This window comes from Canis aureus, chromosome 25 (genome assembly GCF_053574225.1).
Source record: "Canis aureus isolate CA01 chromosome 25, VMU_Caureus_v.1.0, whole genome shotgun sequence".
Classification (NCBI taxonomy): domain Eukaryota; kingdom Metazoa; phylum Chordata; class Mammalia; order Carnivora; family Canidae; genus Canis; species Canis aureus.
Genome location: NC_135635.1, coordinates 16,339,220 through 16,358,724, shown reverse-complemented (window position 1 = coordinate 16,358,724; position 19,505 = coordinate 16,339,220). Strand labels below are relative to the sequence as shown.

Genomic DNA, 19,505 nt, shown 5'->3' with positions numbered 1-19,505 from the left:
AGCCTCATCTGAACTGGCAGAGGGACAAAAACTCTTTGCCAAGAAAAGGACTTGTCTGTTACCCTAAAGTCAACGTCAACATCAGTTCCTGAAGGTATCTGCAAACATCAGCCAATGTTAACTGTTTGGTCTGCAAACAGAAGCATCATTGGGAGGTAGAACAAAGCTCTCCCATCCACACGTCTTGTTCCTTCCAGGACAAGGAACATTAACCAAACCAAGATATGTCAGCATCTATTACACATCAAGGAAGCAGAGGCAGAGGAGGAGAAAATCTAGCCTTAAAAATCCTTTAGTTTTGCTTTCTTATATTTTTTGGGTCCTCCAAAAGTATTCTGAATAATCAATGTAGCCAGTAATCATCTGGTTGATAGGTAACAGTTATTTCCATCAGATTTAGCTGGGTAGAATGCCAAATTCCTTTTCAAATCAATTATAAACAGCAAACTAATTTTTAAAATATGCCTAGGCGGGGCACCTGGGTGGGTTAGTCGGTTAAGCATCTGCCTTGGGCTCAGGTCATGATCCCAGGGTCCTGAGATCGAGCCCCACATTTGGGCTCCCTGCTCAGTAGGGACTCTGCCTCTCCCTCTGCCCCTTACTCTGCTTGTGCGCACGCGCGCTCTCTCTCATAAATACATACATACATAAAATCTTTTTAAAAAATGCTCAAGAGCCACTGGAACTTCAGTAGACTTTCTTGATACCTAAAGGTGTCGGACCAGGACTGATGAAGATCTCAAGACTTGGAGTAAAATCATATGATGCTCAGATAGTCTCCACCTCCAAGACAGGCATAGATTTTAACTACAGGATAGCAACAAAGTTATCGACTACTTTATCCAAATATACCAACCTGGGCAGCCCAGGTGGCTCAGTAGTTTAGCGCTGCCTTCAGCCCAGGGCATTTTCCTGGAGACCAGGATGGAGTCCCATGTCAGGCTCACTGCATGGAATGGAGCCTGCTTCTCCTTCTGCCTGTGTCTGTGCCTCTCTCTCTCTCTCTCTCTGTCTCTCATGAATAAATAAATAAATAAAATCTTAAAAAAAAAAAACCCAAATATATCAACCTGCTCATTTTTTATAATAATAAATTACAAAATTTTTAATAGCAGTTCTGACTATGATAGTCAAGTTTTTTAGAAAAGACTTTCAATGACATAAGATATAATTAGTAAGAAACTACTTCCAATTTAAGCTATACACAGAGTATTTTTTAAACATGAGGATGCTAAGAGAGTAAATAAAAGGTCTCACACAAGAAAAATCATCTTTGTTAACTATGTAAGGTGACAGATGTTAACTAGACTTACTGTGGTTATCATTTCACAATGTATACAAATACCAAATCATTATGTTGTAACGAAACTAATGTGTCAATTATACCTCAAAAAAACAAGGAAACAAACATAAAGGATGCTTTAAAAAAATCCCTGAGAACAACATTCTTGGGAATTGTTGTTGTTGTTGTTCGGGACTCAAGTCATACACTGATATAGAAAGGCAAGCAAATATAATTCTTTTTTTTTTTTTTTTTTTTTAAATTTTTATTTATTTATGATAGTCACAGAGAGAGAGAGAGGCAGAGACATAGGCAGAGGGAGAAGCAGGCTCCATGCACCGGGATCCCAACGTGGGATTCGATCCCGGGTCTCCAGGATCGCACCCTGGGCCAAAGGCAGGTGCCAAACCGCTGCACCACCCAGGGATCCCCTTTTTTTTTTTTTTATAATTCCTTTTGATATAATAAAAATTATTCTTCTGTTTCCTTCATTGATTTTTCTTCCTCCATATTAGTCCTTTTCATGTATCCTTAATAATTATCCCAGGGCTGAGACCAAAGCAGGTAGTCCGTATTTCTGAGTTGATTGATAAGAATAAAGAGCTTCCCTGGCAAAGAGGTCTGTCATTATAATCATTGAGAAGTACAACTCTTAATCTGGGCCTATCTGCTAAAGGCACGAATAGGACAGCAGAAAATTTAGTCTGAAGAACTGAGACCTTTGCAATGGTTGTAGAATTGGACAATTCTAATGCAACCTAGTCACTTAAGAATACTGGGTTCAGGGATATCAGAGAGGGGTGACCAGGTAAGCATAGCCATATTTGTGTGGTTTGATGTTTGATTTATTTGTTTTACTAACTTAATTACTATTGAGAGATTTCAAACTGATCATTTAAAACCCCTGAGATTTAGCTTATTAAACCAATCACTTTTTAAAACCAAGATTTTATATATCTATTTAAATACCATTTACATCTTTTAAATTTACTTGAGAAGTTTACAAAATAATTAATTAAACTAGACATTTGTCTGTATATTATTGGGGAGCAAGAGTTCCTCTCCCCTCTGAGGTCCTTCTAGCTGGACTAAAAATCAAATTGACATGAGACAGAGGAAGAGGGGAAAATCAAATAGCATATGTACAGAGAGTTCAAACAGTCATGGAAATTCTAAAGACAGGCAAAATGAAGTATATATGTTATTCTAAACTAAGGATAAAGGGGCAAGGGTCTGGGACTTCAGAAGAAAGGAATGTAATTCACAGGGTGAAAAAAGAATAGATGTTTGGTAATGAGATATCTGTCCTGCCATATAGATGGGACACTCAGATAAAATTTATCTCTGCTAATAATCCTTACTCTGCGAAAGACTCCCAATTTAGAGTTTTTTATGTAGTTAATGCAGAGGCAAAAGTTTCTCCTGAGCCCACAGGGTCTTGATTGCCTTTAGCTCAAAATAATCTTCATGTCAAAGTATCGAGTCCCACATCAGGCTCCCTGCATGGAGCCTGCTTCTCCCCCTGCCTATGTCTCTGCCTTCTCTCTCTCTCTGTGTGTCTCATGAATAAATAAATAAAATCTTAAAAAAAAAAAGTCACCCATCTTAGAATGGCCTATCCTTGGCCTCCACAATATCTAAAATATACAACATATAAAATACAATTATGACTGATAGTATAACATTGCTAGAAATATTGCCAATTCCATTATTTATGGTGTAGGGGAGTCATTTTTTGCCACTTTGACATATTATTTTAAGCTGGTTGTTTTAAAACAACAGCAAACACAGGAGAAGTTCTGCAAACCTAGTGAAAGTTACTTTTTTGGAAGAGACATTTACATTTGTAAGAGAAATCTCCATTTGTAAGGGTGTCTCTCTGCTATATCACAAAGAAGGGGGAACATTCTAAATCTCTAGAAATGTATCAAAGGAGAAAGCATGGATTTAAAATGGTATAAGGGCCTTATTCTTGTTTACTGTGCTTTGCCTGGTAACCTCCCTTAACTGACTCCTTACCCCCAACATCTTTGTCTTTAGCTGATGGTGATATTTAAGGTGATGGTTTTAGCCATTTTGGGAAATTACTCAGTTTTCCTGGCTTCTCCCATGTATATAGGAAGTATACATATTATTAAGCTGCTGTTAGAGTTTCTCCTGCTAATCTGTCTCAAGTCAATTTGATTATTAGAACAGCCAGAAGAACACTGAAGGGTAGAGAAAAAATGTTCTTCTCTAACAACAGACTTCATATTGCTTATGTTTACACATCAAAGGAAGAACTTTTTTTTATACCAGACAAGACAGAAGTATTTGGATATATTAAAATTTTACATGGAGACAGTTTTTTTCCAGAGAGTGGGTATATTGATATTCAAGACCCCTCTCCCACCCCATGACATTACTTTTAACCCTAAGGCTAATTAGGAACAAGACTGATAGATAGTTACAGCTTTTCTTTCTAAAGGTATTTTGCTTCCTCTGACCACTCAAATCAACTCCAGTTAGATTTATAGTGCTAAATGACAATGGAAGTTTCTTTTAAGACAGTTATACATTTTAGTACATATGCATTCATCAAAACACATTTACCGGGCAGCCCCGGTGGCGCAGCGGTTTAGCGCCGCCTGCAGCCTGAGGTGTGATCCTGAAGACCCGGGATCAAGTCCCACGTCAGGCTTCCTGTATAGAGCCTGCTTCTCCCTCTGCCTGTCTCTGCCTCTCTCTCTCTCTCTCTCTGTGTGTGTCTCTATGAATAAACAAAAATCTTAAAACAAAACAAAACACATTTACTACACCATGATGTAGGGAAAACTGACATTTAAGTAACTTGCAAGAGAAATGTATTACCAATTGCTTTTCTTCTTTAACTGGTATCTATAGGCACAAAATACAAGAAAAAGAAAAATCATCCTAAACAAAATGGCAAAATTCTAGGGTGGCCTTTGATTATGGCAGTAAGATGAAGGTGCCAATTTTATATGCCTTTCTCATTATGACAATACTGAAAAATGATAGCGATGAATCAGTAATAGAATGAAGAGCTGAAGATAGTAACATTCAAATACCTACTTATCCTTTAACAGCTTCTTAAATGTGATTCTCCAATTAATTTTTCCCAACCCTCAGGCAACAACAGTTAGGCAAATGAATGCCTCCAGAAGAGTCTTTCATACCTATTACACTTCTTATCAAATGGATTGTGATTTTCTCTTCAGGTCCCTGTCTCTTCCACTAAACCTTGAGTTCCTCCAGGGCAAAGGTAGGTAGGTCAGAGTTCCCTTTGAAATTTCAGAAATTTAAACAGTGCTTTGATTATAGCAGGCATTCAAGAAACAAATACAGCGTTAGATAAGAGGAGGAGGAAAGACAGACCAAGTGGTAAAATACCAAGAAAACTGGACCAGTTTCTTTTCTCAAATTTCTGATAACGGTCTGTAATTGTGGGAGAGTCACTGTCACTTAATTTCTTCAAGAACGAAGGAGACTGCTAATAGAGGCTGTGGAGATATGTTTGTGTTTAGCCTGAAGTGTCTTCCAGAACTTTGAATCTTCCTGCTTTTGGAACAAGTATATTTTCTCCATTCTTTACTGACAGCTTCAACCAATCCCCATGGCATTACACCTGTCCACCCACCTAAGTTCAATCAGAACTCTAAAGGCCCTCTAATTTCTGACCTCTAAGTTGTTTCCACCCCTTCTACTTTAAGAGAAACAAAGACCCAGGGAAGACAAGGAAAGACAGGAAAGAAGGAAGGAAGGAAAGAAAGAAGAGAAAGAAGCCATGAGGACAACATGGAGGAATGGAGAAATAATGATAAATCTTTGGTAGAAATTTCAAACTTCCTCCTGATAATGATCCTTAGTTTTATTTGTCACAATCAAAGGTTTTCCAAAAGTGTGCCAATCAGTGAGGGGGAACATACTGATTTGACAGCCATGTCACATCAATTCCTAAGAAGTTACCCATACTAAATAGAAAAGCAAGGGCTCACCACAATGAGTGTGCACGTAGGAGGGGTGTTAAATCAAAGGTGGCAGCTAATGCTTTTTGGTAATTTACAATTCTATGATTGTCACATAAGTCTGGTAGAATCTGAAAATATCTGAAAGAGCATTCTACTGACTGCAATAAATTATCAAATATCAAATACTGTTACACTTTTCACCCTAAGTAAATGAAAACAATTTGAAAAAAAAAGGGGGGGGGGCATTTTAGCATGTTTTCTTCGTTCCAAAAAAGGGAAAATGCTGAGGTTTTGTAATACCTTCCAAGAAAACAAAGGAATTGTTTCTTCTTTGAGAAGGGTTGTGTATTAAAAAAATAGGCTTATACCCTAATTATCCACTTTTTTATGTTAATTAACTAATAGAAATTCAGTGCCAGTGGTGTGCTAGTACACGTTTATTTAACAATCAGCTTTCAGGATGCCTGGGTGGCTCAGTGGTTGAGTGTGTCTGCCTTTGTCTCAGGTCGTGATTCTGGGGTCCTAGAATTGAGTCCTGCATTGGGCCCCCTGCAGGGAGCCTGATTCTCCCTCTGCCTATGTCTCTGTCTCTCTGTGTGTCTCTCATGAATAAATAAATAAATAAAATCTTAAAAAGAGGACCACTCTAAACCAAAACAACACACAAAAACCATCAGCTTTTTAGGAGCAAGGGAATGAGGAGACCTCTGACTTGTAGCATGTGCCAATTTCTGTGGTGTAAATACAGCCACCATGTCTGATTTCAAGCTACCAACATGATGTCACTGCCCGTGGAGTTATGAAGAGATGTTGACAACTGCTTTTGCTGGTTCTAGCACATATTGGAGGGTATCATTTTATCCTAACTTGGATTTTACTACTCATTATTGCTAGGATAGTATTGATTAAGGAAAAAACTCTGAAACTTGCATGAACATATTGTTTTACTCATTGCAAAATTTGTATCACCTTTCAATGAGTAACTTCAGTCATGAAAAGTATGTTAATTCCAAAGGGACCTAAAGAAAGCACCAAGGCCCATGCAGACAGATGCTAATCCTGTAGATAAATGATCTGACACCTGACAAATATGCTGTACCTGACAGTGTTGGTCTTTTTGAAGGATAAACTCTGCATGTTCTCCTATGTGAATGCAATTTCACTGTACCAGCTCTGGGTATGCAGAGCCAGAGTCACTGCTGCAAGTTCATTAACAAAGCAAACATCTCACCTGCAGAGCAGATTCATTCTACACCATTGTTATGTGCAGACCAAGCGAAGTCCCTCTCAACTGATCTCAGTGTCAAGTTAGTAAAGGAAAAAAGTCACTGGTGTGTGCAGTTTTTCTCCAAAGTAGATTCAAAAAATTTAGGTACATTAACCTGAGTCAACCACAGTGCCATGTTACTGCTCATGTTGCCAATTCGTTGTTGGCTCTACACCCACTGGAGGGAGAGAATACTTCAAATATACTTAGAGCATTTAAGATATTTGCTAACATTTATGACCTTCTTATTCAGTAAGATTCACTCTTGTTAGAACCAGTCAGCACCTGTCTTAAAATCTTTTTAGAGAAGCTGTTGTCATAAATAAACAACTACTTGGCAGATACCTCTACTGTAATGGAAATTGAGACTTTGATCTCAGGTTCCTTAGAGGTCTTGCATTCTGCACATCATCTCCTAGTGGATTTTATACTCATTGTGACAACATCTACCCTGACATTGCCTCCAATGCCATCTCCTCTCCTGGAAATATCTCCCACTTCATAGGCTTCATCCTCTGTATCTTCTCTGTTTAATATGAAATGCAGTAGAGTTTTATTTGCATAGAATTTCTGAAACAAAAACAATGAGACACAGATGTAATGCCCTTAACAACACTTGAATGCGACTGTAAATTGGCCTACCTAACCCTGTGTGAGGCTGCAAGTCTGTGAAGGGCAGAGGTTTTATCCACACCAGCAAAGTCTGCAGAAATGGGACAAACATGAGTGTATGAATGTATTTGGCTTTGGAGACAGGCTTCCTGGATTTGCATTCCAGCTTTGTTTCTTACTAGTTGTATGATGTTGGGAAAAAATCACTTAATCTCTCTTAACCCCTCATATATAAAATGGGGAAAGCTCACTTTACAAGGGCTGCTGTAAGAATAAACTGAGAAAAATCCCCATAAAGCATTCAGAACAGTTTCTAGAACATAATTCACAATAAATGTCAGCTATTATTAATTGCAAATTAGGTGAAATAAGAACAGATATTTAAGCATATACTATGGCATCCAATTTTGTAGATATTTTGCTGTAATCTGCTTCTTAAAGTAGTTCAAATCAGTGGTTTGGCCTTGCTTTGCAAGTGCCATTTGAAATGGTGTCATATTGATGGGAATGTAGTCAGCGATTACATCTTCTGGAAAATGTGTGTTACCCAAAGTATTGCTTCACTTAAATTATCCAAGTCTTTTATTCCTCATTCATAATGGGAAATGGCAGAAAGAAATTTGTAACATTTTTGTCTTTATTACATTATTCAACACACCTTTCCTGTTAATATTATAATTATTTTTCACACAGAATTTATCATCTTTCTATCCTCCTAACCACTAGTCTTGCTTACAGAAGAAAAAAATTAACTCCTTAATATGACCTTCAAGACCCTCAACAATCTGGCCTTCACCTATGTTTCCAATTTCTGATTACTTCCCGTCACCAATTTGATATTCTTACAAGACGTTATTATTCATCCAGCTTGTCATGTATTTTCATTTGCTCACTCATTCATTTACTTTTTTTCATTCAAATACTTTATCCTTGCTTACTATATGTATGTCAGAAATTTTGCTAGGTGTTAGGGATTAAAGATAAAAAGAATGCAGAGGCTTGTTTGCATTTGTAGAGAATGAGCCCAACATGTGAGTTAGAAGAGCAAGCAGAGAGGAGATACAAATTTAAAAACAGAGTGAGTCCATGGATGCTGAATTTCTGTCATAATCCTTGAGGTCATAGTTCCTGGTGCACTTCCTTCACTTCCACAAGTGACTATCAACATCTCATCCACATGAGCCAATGAATCCCTACTTGGCTTTAGCAAGAGTTTGAGTTGAATAATTCATTTTGAATTGAAAGAGTCCTGCCACTTGAAGAACTCTGATGTAATACGGTGAGGCAATGGGAGCTACAGAGAAAATTTTGAGATGCAAAATACTTTTAAATAGATCAAAATGTGTTATTAGATCAAAAGCACAATGAAAACGCAGTTCTAGTGAACAGTACAGAAGATGGATTCAAAGAGACCATTTAGGCACCTCTTCTGCTGTTCAAGGAGTTAGTCCTTAGTCCTTAGAGAATTTCTGACTATTGAAATAATCCACCAAGGCCTAGTTCATTTGGCACCTAGTCTGTAGTGTCTTTCTGATCCCACTCAGCGGGCATGAATGGTTCTTTGTTCTGCATTCCTGCAGCACTTCACTTGTACCTCTGACATCAGGCCTCTCACAATTCAGCTGCATCAGAATCACCTGGAGGGCTTGTTAAAACTAGATTGCTCAGCCCCACCCTGAGAGTTTCTGATTCCGGTCTGAGGTAGGACCTGAGGATCCTAACAACTTCTAGGTAATGCAGATGTTAATGCTTCAGGGGCCACTGCTCTAACATATTTCATTGTAAGCTGTGTTCTAGTTCCTTTGCTCATCTGCATCCTCTGCTAGGTTAAAAGTTCCCTAAGGATTTTCTTTTTTTTTTTTTTTTTTTTTTTAAAGATTTTATTTATTCATGATAGTCACAGAGAGAGAGAGGCAGAGACACAGGCAGAGGGAGAAGCAGGCTCCATGCACCGGGAGCCCGATGCGGGATTCGATCCCGGGTCTCCAGGATCACGCCCTGGGCCAAAGGCAGGCGCCAAACCGCTGCGCCACCCAGGGATCCCCCCCTAAGGATTTTCTTACTCATCTTTCTAAAATTCTCAGTACCTAATATAAAACTTTATGCAAAATTAGTATTTGATATGCTGTGTGATTAAATATGGAAATAAGGCAAACATTCTACCATAATAAATTCTCTCAGTTACAGTCTAGATTTCTTCAAATAATGAACTGTAACTAGAAAAAAAAAGGCAGAATATATTCTGACTTTTCATGGGCTGCCTAATTTTGATTACACCTATTTTTAAAATTTATTTTTAATTAATTTATTTTAAATTTTATTTATTTATCTGAGAGAGAGCGTGCACGCATGTGTACACATGCAGCATGCACATGCAGCCCGATGCAGGGCTCAATCTCATGACCCTGAGATCATGACCTGAGCTGAAATCAAGAGTCAGACGCTTAACTGAATGAGCCATCCAGGTGCCCCTGATTATATCTTCTATTTGATTTAATCTTTGCACATAAAGTACAATGATTATTTTCAAATATACGAAAGCTTCAAATGCATGATCTCAGAGAAGTTAGGACTAGGATTTTCCTTCCTCCTGCATGTATTTTTATTTCCTCTCGATTTAGCTGGCATCTGACAGCCCAAGGGAGAAAACATTTCAAGTATTTTTTCATCCCACTATTAAGAAATGCTGATCAAACTAACTTATTTTGTAGCTGTTCTTATGGCAAAACATTCTGTCCTTTAGGCTTTGTTGCCTTGCAGCTACTTTAAAACATCTAGAAGTAACTTTTAATTACGTAGGTAAAAGACCTGTATACTAACAACAATAAGACACTGATGAAACAACCAAAGATGTAAATAAAGGGGAAGATAGATCATACTCATGGATTGGAAGAATATAGTTAAAATGTCCATTCTACCCAAGGCAATCTACAGATTCAATGCAATTCCTATTAAATTTCCAATTGCACTTTTCATAGAAATAGAACAAACAATTCTACATTTTGTATGGAATCACAAAAACCCTCAAATAATTAAAGCAGTCTAAAGAAACAAGAGCTAAGCTGGAGGCATCACACTCCTAGATTTCCAATTACATTACAAAACTAGAGTAATCAAAACAGCAAGTGATACTGGCATAAAAACAGACACATAGATCATTGCAACAGAATAATGAGCCCAGAAATAAACTTGAGAATATATGGCCAATTAATTTGCAACAGAGAAGTCAAGAATACTTGTGGAAAGTGGAGAGTGGAGAAAGGAAAGTCTCTTCAATAAATGGTGTCAGGAAAATTGGACAGCCCCATGCAAAAGAATGGAACTGGACCATTATCTCACATTAAACACAAAAATTAACTCAAAATGGATTAAAGACTTGATTATAAGACCTGAAACCATACAACTGCTAGAAGAAAACATAGGCAGTAGGCTCCTTGACATCAATCTTAAAGATTATTTTTTGGATTTGACACCGAAAGTTAACAAAAACAAAAATAAAGTGGGATGGTATCAAACAAAAATCTTCTGCACAACAAAGAAAACCATCAACAAAATGAAAAGGCCACCTATGGAATGGAAGAAAATATCTGCAAGTCATATATTTGATAAAATATATAAAGAACTTATACAACTCAATATTAAACACAATCTGATTAAAAAATGAGAAGATCCGAACATTTTTCCAAAGAAAGCACATGAAAAAATGCACATCACTAATCACCAGGGAAATGCAAATCAAAACCACAAGATATTATCTCACACCTGTTAGAATGGCTGTTATCAAAAGGACAAGAAATAACAAGTGTTGGTGAGGATATGGAGAAAAGGCAAACTTTGTGCAGTGCTTGTGGAAATGTTAAGTTGGCATAACCACTATGGAAAACATTACATAGGTTCCTAAGACAATTAACATAGAACTACCATATGATCCAGCAATTTCACTTCTGGATATTTATCCAAAGAAAATGAAAACACTAACTTGAAAAGACATATGCACCTGTATATTCACTGAAGCATTATTCATAATAGCCAAGAAATAGAAACCAGCTAAATGTCTACTGATAAGTGAATGGATAAAGAAAATCAGGTATATATATAAAGAACGAAATATTGCCACTGACAGCATCATGGATGGACCTTTAGGGCATTATGTTAAGTGAAATAAGTCAGACAGAGAAAGACAAATACTGTATTGATCTCACTTATAAACGGAATTTAAAAGAAACACAACAAAACAAAAACCAAGCTCATACGGGCACCTGGCTGGCTCATTCAGTAGAGCATATGACTTCTGATCTTGGGGCTGTGAGTTCAAGCTCCATGTTGGCTATAAAGATTACATTAAAAACAAAAAACAAAAAACACCAAAACCAAAAACGAAGCTCATAGATACAGAGAACAGATTGGTGGGGCTGTCACAGGCAGGGGGGGCAGGCAAAATGGTCAAAAGGTACAAACTTCTAGTTATAAAGTAAGTTTACAAAAACCATAATGGGGATAAATTTTTGTCTGCCACAAACAAACAAACAAACAAACAAACAAAGTTAGTCTTGGGGAGGTAATATACAGCATGGCAACCATAGTTAATAACACTGTATTATATATTTGAAAGTTGCTAAGACAAAAATCTTAAAAGTTCTCATCACAAGAAAAAAAGTTCTGTAAAACTATGCATGGCAATGAATGTTATCTAGACTTATTGTGGTGCCTGTTTGCAATATATATACAAATACTGAATCATATTGTACACCTGAAACTAATTTATGTCAATTATGACTTGATAAAACATAAACAATAAAAAAGTAAAAACATTGGGCTTAAAATTATTTTTTTTTAACCATGTCATTAGCTTCTTGTGAATTAAAAAAGCATGAAGCCTACCTTGAACCTTGGGAGATAGGAAAGGCCAGTTTGCATTGAATTCTGGGTGTTCAGATCAGATGTCTGTTTTCTTTATTGGAACTGACATCCTCTCTCTTGTGAGCTAATGTGGGTAGCTGCTAAAATCAAACATGCCTAGAAACAGTACTGTGTTCTTTACCTTTCTCACTGTCTTTACATGGTTATTTCTTGTATTCAGAGTGATTTTTATAATTCTTATAGCATCTCCAGGTAATGGGGTAGAGTTTTTAATGCAGTATGTAAGGTATACAGAGAAAAGATTTGTAGAGTGGCGTTACCTTAAGCATCCTGTGACGTTGTAAAATATATCAAAATCAAGCAAACCGTTTGCTTTGGGGTAGTCTCCTTCTGGCCACCCAGAGAAGGGAATGATGATATTCTCAGTCAGGATGAGCAAGGCTTCTGTTATCATGAGATTCTTGAGTTTGTCATTAGATGACAAATTCCACAGCAAACCTAGAAAAGCAAAAAGTACTACATCAAAACAGCACCGGGATGGGTCAAATGACTGCTGAAAAGATGAGTTAGGGCAGCAGCCCTAGGGCTGTGGCTAGTAGTGTAGAGAAAAGGGTGGCCCCTTTTCCGACTGAAAGAATCAGTTTAGAGTTTGTTAGATGGCAATGAAGCTGATCCATAATAGAGACACACACACACACACACACACACACACACACACACACACATACACATACACACAGAGATATTATGATATAAAATTATACAGCTTTTAAATTAATCAGGAATGTGAATGAAAGTTAGAAATCCTTAAACACGTATACTGTTTCTCTTAAAAGATCCTACCACTAAGCTGACCTCACTGAGGTAACAAATTCTGGTCTCACCAACACAGAGGCTTGAAATGATCCTATTGTAATAAAGACTTCTATATTTTTATTTTTGTTTATTTTAAAAAAAATATGTTACATTCTTTTAAAGTGATCGCTACACCCAACCTGGGGCTTGAACTTAAAACCGAGAGATCAAGATTTGTACACTCTACCAACTGAGCCAGTCAGGTGCCCCAAGGCTTCAGTGTTTTTAAAGGGTCATCTTTTTCTCCTGTAGTTGCATGGGGAGAATATCTCCCTCTGCCTCCTGCTCCCCACTACCTGCAACTTCCACCTGATATTTGCTGCCCAGTGACAGCAGGAAGGGCCGATTGAAAGCCTTTGCCTGTACCCCTGCCTGTCACCGGTAGGCTGATCAACATCACCAATTAATATTTATTAAATCCTACCCAATGATAGACTTTCTGCCCTCCTGGAACTTATGTTGGGTATCTCATGAATTTCCTATATTATAGTTTGGCAGTGAAGGAGGTACAAGAGTATTTAATCTACCTGCCAACACGCATGGCCTAAAGCACTGGTCTAAGCATTGTCCTCATTTAACTTTACCTTTCCTCTTGAAATCTCCCCCTTGACCCACCAGTAAAGAGAAAGGCCATATAAGCCAACTCAGAAAGAAATTCATAAGATAAGAGCATACTGTACTTTTCAGGGCATTTGTGAGACAGAGCCTGAAGCTGGGTGCCTCAGAGGGAATACAAAGTGGCACACACATTTAGGATTTGTTTTTCTTACAGATTTGGCATTCAAATACTTCCGATTCAGTGGAAGAATAGCTCTTGCTTGCTATTCCAGTGACTCCCAGCAGGTGTAAAGCTGCCTTACTTTCCTTCTTTCATACCTCAGGAAATGACTAACTCCCTATCATCCAGGAAGACCGAGAGCAGAGAAAGAGAAGCGATCTTCGTTTTCTTCCCTATTCATTCCCCCACCACCCAGTCCGTAATTCCTACTTTTAAAATTTACTGCTTTGTCTGCATAAAAGAAAGAGGAAGCACAGGTATACAGAACAGTCTACGTTGTGAAAAAAGGAAAGGTGCTTTTTTTCGGGGGGGGGGCTGAATTCTGTGGTGGTGTCATCTCCCCTGATTTTAATGACTGAAATAATTGTCTACACAATTAAAGCTTGCTAATTATTCAACCATACTCATATCTGGCCCACCATTTAGAACACTCTAGGCCAAATGCAGTCTTTTGGCCTTAATCAGTTTACTTTGGCTGTGTACCAGTAAGTCATTTCTGAGACCATAACCGAATCCCCACTGCAGTCTACGCAGAACTTCCATCAGATACAGCGACACTGGGGATCTGGTGTCTGGTGAGAGCTCGAATTCTGGCTTGGGAGTGGGGGGATCTTTTCCTGATCAAACTAGCCCTGGGGATTTAGGCAGGAGCAGTGTCCCTCAGCCACTGGTTTTGCAACACAATGACTTCATTCCTCCCACTTAGGCTTGAGGGGCCCTGGACGGGGGTAGAATGACAGAACAGAACTCCAAAGGTGGCTGAAAACAATGTAGAGGCAGGTCTGAGGTTGAGTTGTGTTTCCTAAGCTACTAAAGAAAGCTAAAAAGAAAAGAGAGAGAAGGTGGGGAAAAGCTTCCTGTTTTAAATAAGCAAACAAATGAACAGTCCCTGCCTGCCAGAGGCTTAAAAATGTAAAGCATAGTGACATTTCCTCTTTTTAGAAAGGACCACACAGGGCACTCAAAGGAAAAGTATACCTTACAATAAAAACCAGAAGAAGATTAATTTTAAACAAAGGAAGTGAGATTTTCCTTCAACACTTGATGTCCTTTATAGCTTGGCAAGCAGTATTATTTCTATAAAAATATCTGGTTTGGGAGTATCAGTATAATTTTTGAATTCTTAATATAGGATATCATATAGAAATGTCATGCCTACCAAATTTTTGTATGGCACAAAGCTAGGAAGGAGCTTAAGTGTTCACTAGAGATTTGGGATTATACACAGACACTCCCCTAACATGAGCATACAAAAATCAATAAACAGCCAATTACAGATTGGGAAAATATGTATGGCAATACAAGGTTAATATCCCTAATATATAGAGTTCTTATAAATCATTATAAATTCAATTGCTAGTAGAAAAATTAATCCTAGCTAAAAAATATTAGAATCTACTACACATAGGAATGCATTTTCTTGGGATCCCTGGGTGGCTCAGCGGTTTAGCAAATCAGCCCAGGGCGTGATCCTGGGGCTCCCTGCATGGAGCCTGCTTCTCTCTCTGCCTGTGTCTCTGCCTCTCTCTCTCTGTGTCTCTCATGAATAAATAAATAAATAAAATCTTAAGAAAAAAAAAAAGGAATGCATTTTCTCCAGTAATGAAAGAAATGCAAATTTAACAACTAGATATCATTTTTTGGTGACTATAAGACAGCAAAACCAGAACTAATGAGTGGAAATTCAAGGGAAAGAGATTCTGGCTCACTGAAAATATCAGTTTCTAAGAGAGCTTTGAAGAAAACAGATCTGTTTGTAAGATCTAGCTCTATTGCTGCAGCTGATAAAAATGAGCTCCTCCTTTATCAAAACATTGACAAGGAGATTTTATCTCAAAGCTAGAGTGTTACACTAGACCAGCAGTTTCCGAATGAACCTCGTGGCATATCAGAATCATATATTCCTGGGCCACATCTCATACTTACTTGCCAGAATCTCAGGACAGATCTTAGGAATTTGTATTTTAAAAAATGATTCCTGAGGCACCTGGCTGGCTCAGTCAGAACACGGGACTCTTGATCTCAGGGTCATGAGTTTGAGCCCCAAACTAGATGTAAAGATTACTTAAAAAAATGATTCCCATTTCTGGCACTGGGAAACAAATGGGCCAGAAGACCCTTCATAGAACTTCTTTTCAATGACTTGATTCTGGATGTTCTGAGATAACATTAGGGTTTAGATTTTCACTGGTCTCACCTTTAGCTTCTAATCAACTTATTCATAGCGCCTCGGTTTCTATTATTATAGTTCTTTGTTGCAGCTGATAAGCCTGTAATTTTCTATCACTAAGTTCTCATTCAAGGCAAAAAGAAAGAGAAATGGATTCTGGTTAGGGATATGTTTTGAATAATTAGCACTTAGAAGAGAGATAATAATAACTTCATTATCTAGAAATTTGTTGCCAACTGTGATATTTGCAAAAAATACCTAACTTTAGTAAAGGGATCTTATAAGATATTAAAATCCAGTCTGCCCTTGAGGACTAGAAATACAGTTATTTAACAAAGTCTAAATGACACTTAGGTGGTAAAAATTGCGAGTAGTATGATTAAATGAATCCCTATTATCAGTACAGAGGGAGAAGGAAGAGCAGGAGGAAAAAAAGGAGAACCGGTGTGTTTTAACCTTGTTTTGCAAAGTGATCACAAAACAGAGGATTTTTTTTTTTTTTTATAATTTTCCTTGTGTGGATATACTCCTTTCACCTAAGTTTTGTAAATCTTATCTGCGATACCACACTATTGCAAAAGCCGTTTAGTCCAAGTTATACATGAACCCAAGGTAACCTGTTGCATATTACAAATGCAGAATAAAATAATATAGAATTATTTATAAAGGTGCATAATGAATATTTTATAGTAAAATGTTTCTGCTATTTTATTAAAATACAGCAATTCAATTAAATATTTCCATAAAATATGCAGAGGTCAATATGCATTTTCAACAAATCATCGACAAACATGACCCTTCCCTATGGCTTCCTTATGTAACACGCAGAAGGACAAGAATCTCTTGCTTCATTCTTACTAAGCCAGAGCCCACTCATTTCTGAAAGTGTTCATTACTCAGTGACCCTGAAGATGAACCTCTGAGATCAGTATGTACTGTTCTCATTTCAATTAAAGTACACTACCACGCTCACTTGGTAAGGGAGGGAGAACAATCTCAGAGGGAGTCTTTGATCCTGAAGCCTTTTCATCTGGAAAGGGAAGAGCTTCCCTCTGAGGCTGGTACTGAAAATGCTAGGAAGGTCAGTGAGTTGATGTTTTCTTCCAGCAAACAAAGCTCTGGTACTTATATTATACATATATAGATATCAAATGGTTAATTGTTTTATATCTTGGCCAGAAAAATCAGGGTCCTATCTGAAAACACACTTGGTTCTCTTATTTGTGTGTAATCTGGATATTCCCAGGTCACAAGTCTTTTTTTTTAAAGATTTTATTTATTTATTTAGATTTTTAAAAAACATTATTTGAGAGAGAGAGCATGAGAAAATGAGCATGAATGAGGGGGGAGGGGCAGCGAGAGGGAGAAGCAGGCACCCCACTGAGCAGGGAGGCTGAGGCAGGGGCAGGATCCCAGGACCCTGCAATCATGACCTGAGCTGAAGGCAGATGCTTAAATGACTGAGCCACCCAGGTGTCCCAAAGATTTTATTTATTTACTTGAGAGAAAGTGAGTGGGACAGAGAGGGAGAGAGAATCTGAGGCAGACTCCACGCTGCGTGCAGGGCCTGATGTGAGGCTCGATCCCACCACCCTGAGATCATGACCTGAGCTAAAACCAAGAATTGGATGCTTAATTGACTGAGCCACCTGGGTGCTCTCACAAGTCTCTTTCATATGTTCAATCAGAAGTCTCATTTGAGAAAATAACAAATAACTGTTGTTATTGCAATAAATATGCAGGCATGAAATAAGTGGCATTCTAATATTAAAGGATGCAAAAGTAGTTCAGTGGAAGCCTTTTCAAAACTCCACTGGGGGGAGGGCGGGAGACAGGGAGTAAAGTATGGAAAGATGGCATCTGAAAATGCTTCAAAGGAAAAGACACCTATTGAAAGATGAGAGGGTTCACCAGATGGTCAAGGTGTGGAAAAAGATTCTAGTCCAAGAAACAGCACAAAAGATACCAAGATAGAAAAGAGACATGGAACAGACCAGCAAAATCCTCGAGGATTTCAGAACCTGAGCTGGAAGGGTATGAGAGGAGACACTGGTTGCCTATGGTCACCAAGTTCACATCATAAAATCTTAGTATGGCATACTACACAGCATGGACTCTACCTTATAGTTCATGGGGAGGACAATGGGCAGAATTTTCATATTAGAAAGAAATCATTAGGAGCAGAGTGGTGGATCGAGTGGGAATGTGCAATACTGAATCAGAGGGGCAGTAAGAAGCTACTGCAATAGTAGACCAGGGGTGTGAAGAAGACTGAATCATGTCAGTGGCAAGTGGAGAGAGAGGAAGGCTCAGAAAAGAATGAAAGAGCTCTCTGATCTGAGATTCTTAAAGATAAACCCTTTCCCAAAGAACTGTAAAAATGAGTCACTCTCTGCCCCAGAAACAGTAGGTGAGAGCCACTTTCATACAGCAGAACACGCAGATAAAGCTAGGTTCAAATCTGGGCCTTGTGCTCTGCCAGTTGTGTAATCTTGGGCAATCTGCTTACCACCCTAAAGTGTCACACTGATCATGCGGAAATCAACAATAATGCCTTATGGAGATGTCAAGGGGAACAAAGATGAAAAATGGAAAGTCCTAACTTAGTGGGAAGCATGTAAAAGAGGCTCAATAAAAAGATGTTCACCAAATAGATAAGATTCACATGTATGGTTGCTCGCTTTGTGTTTCTAAACAAAGATATAAACATGTCTACATTAAGTCAACAATTTATTTCTGAGGCCCCGAAAGCACTTATTTAGCTGTTCTATTAATAGAGCTAAAGGAAGTTATTTGGAAGGATTTGTATCAAACATTCAAGTATTAACTCAATTCAATTAGCATGTAATGAGCACCCTCTGGTAGGGGTGAACAAGCCAAGTTCTAGAAATCCTGAGAATTGCACAATAAACCTCCATTTATCGGCTCTGTAGATTATCTAAAGATAACTGAATGGTTTCTATGGCATTAATACCACAGAATGTTCTCTGACTGTAGTTTCCTATTGCCTAAACAAGAGAAGAGGAAGCGTGGTTCAATGGATTACTTCCCTGACACACACCACAAATCCTCCCAAGTTCTCTGGCTACAATACACCCTAACCTCAATACTCTATTATCAAACTCCCTCTACATGACCAGCAGCTTCTTTTTGCTTCTTTGCTTTGCTAATGATGTTCATTTTGCTGGGAATGACTTTCATTCTCCCTCAAAACACCAGTTCAAAGTGTATCCTATCCTTCTTTTAAAGTCCAGAATGAAACATATCTCCTTCGAGAAGTCATTTGACTGTAAAACAGTAAAAAAAAAAAAATTATCTGTTTGCTATTCTCTTATGGTTGTCATTACTATATTTTAATGGAGGAAATGTTAGGTTTTAACTATGAGGTTTAGTCTTTTTTTTTTTTTTTTAAGTGCCAACCACCACATAATTGTTCATGTGTTAGCAGAGGGAAAAGAACATGTACAACCTCTCCAGACTGATTCCCATTGCTTGGCACTTGAAGGCAGCCCTGTAAATGCTGGCTGAATGAATGAATGAATCAATGAATGTGTCTGATCACTCTTAATTTCTGTAGGTATTTTAATATAAATCATAAAGATGGAAGGAAACTTCCCATGGGACATGATAGGATACTGGCAGAAGGGCAGCATGGTATCACTCTTCATATAGTTTTATAAAATTAAATATATTAAGATAGAAAAATATGTGAT

At 37.9% G+C, this 19,505-nt stretch overlaps 1 protein-coding gene across 3 annotated transcripts in view; it reads right to left on the bottom strand.

The window, feature by feature from the left end:
• PKP2 (plakophilin 2) overlaps positions 1–19,505 on the bottom strand; it is a 93,751-nt gene that overhangs the window by 25,775 nt on the left and 48,471 nt on the right. For all 3 annotated transcript variants that reach the window (XM_077870498.1, XM_077870496.1, XM_077870497.1), the window contains exon 6: positions 12,310–12,487. In XM_077870498.1, the coding sequence (XP_077726624.1) occupies positions 12,310–12,487 (178 nt within the window). The remainder of the gene's footprint in view (positions 1–12,309; positions 12,488–19,505) is intronic.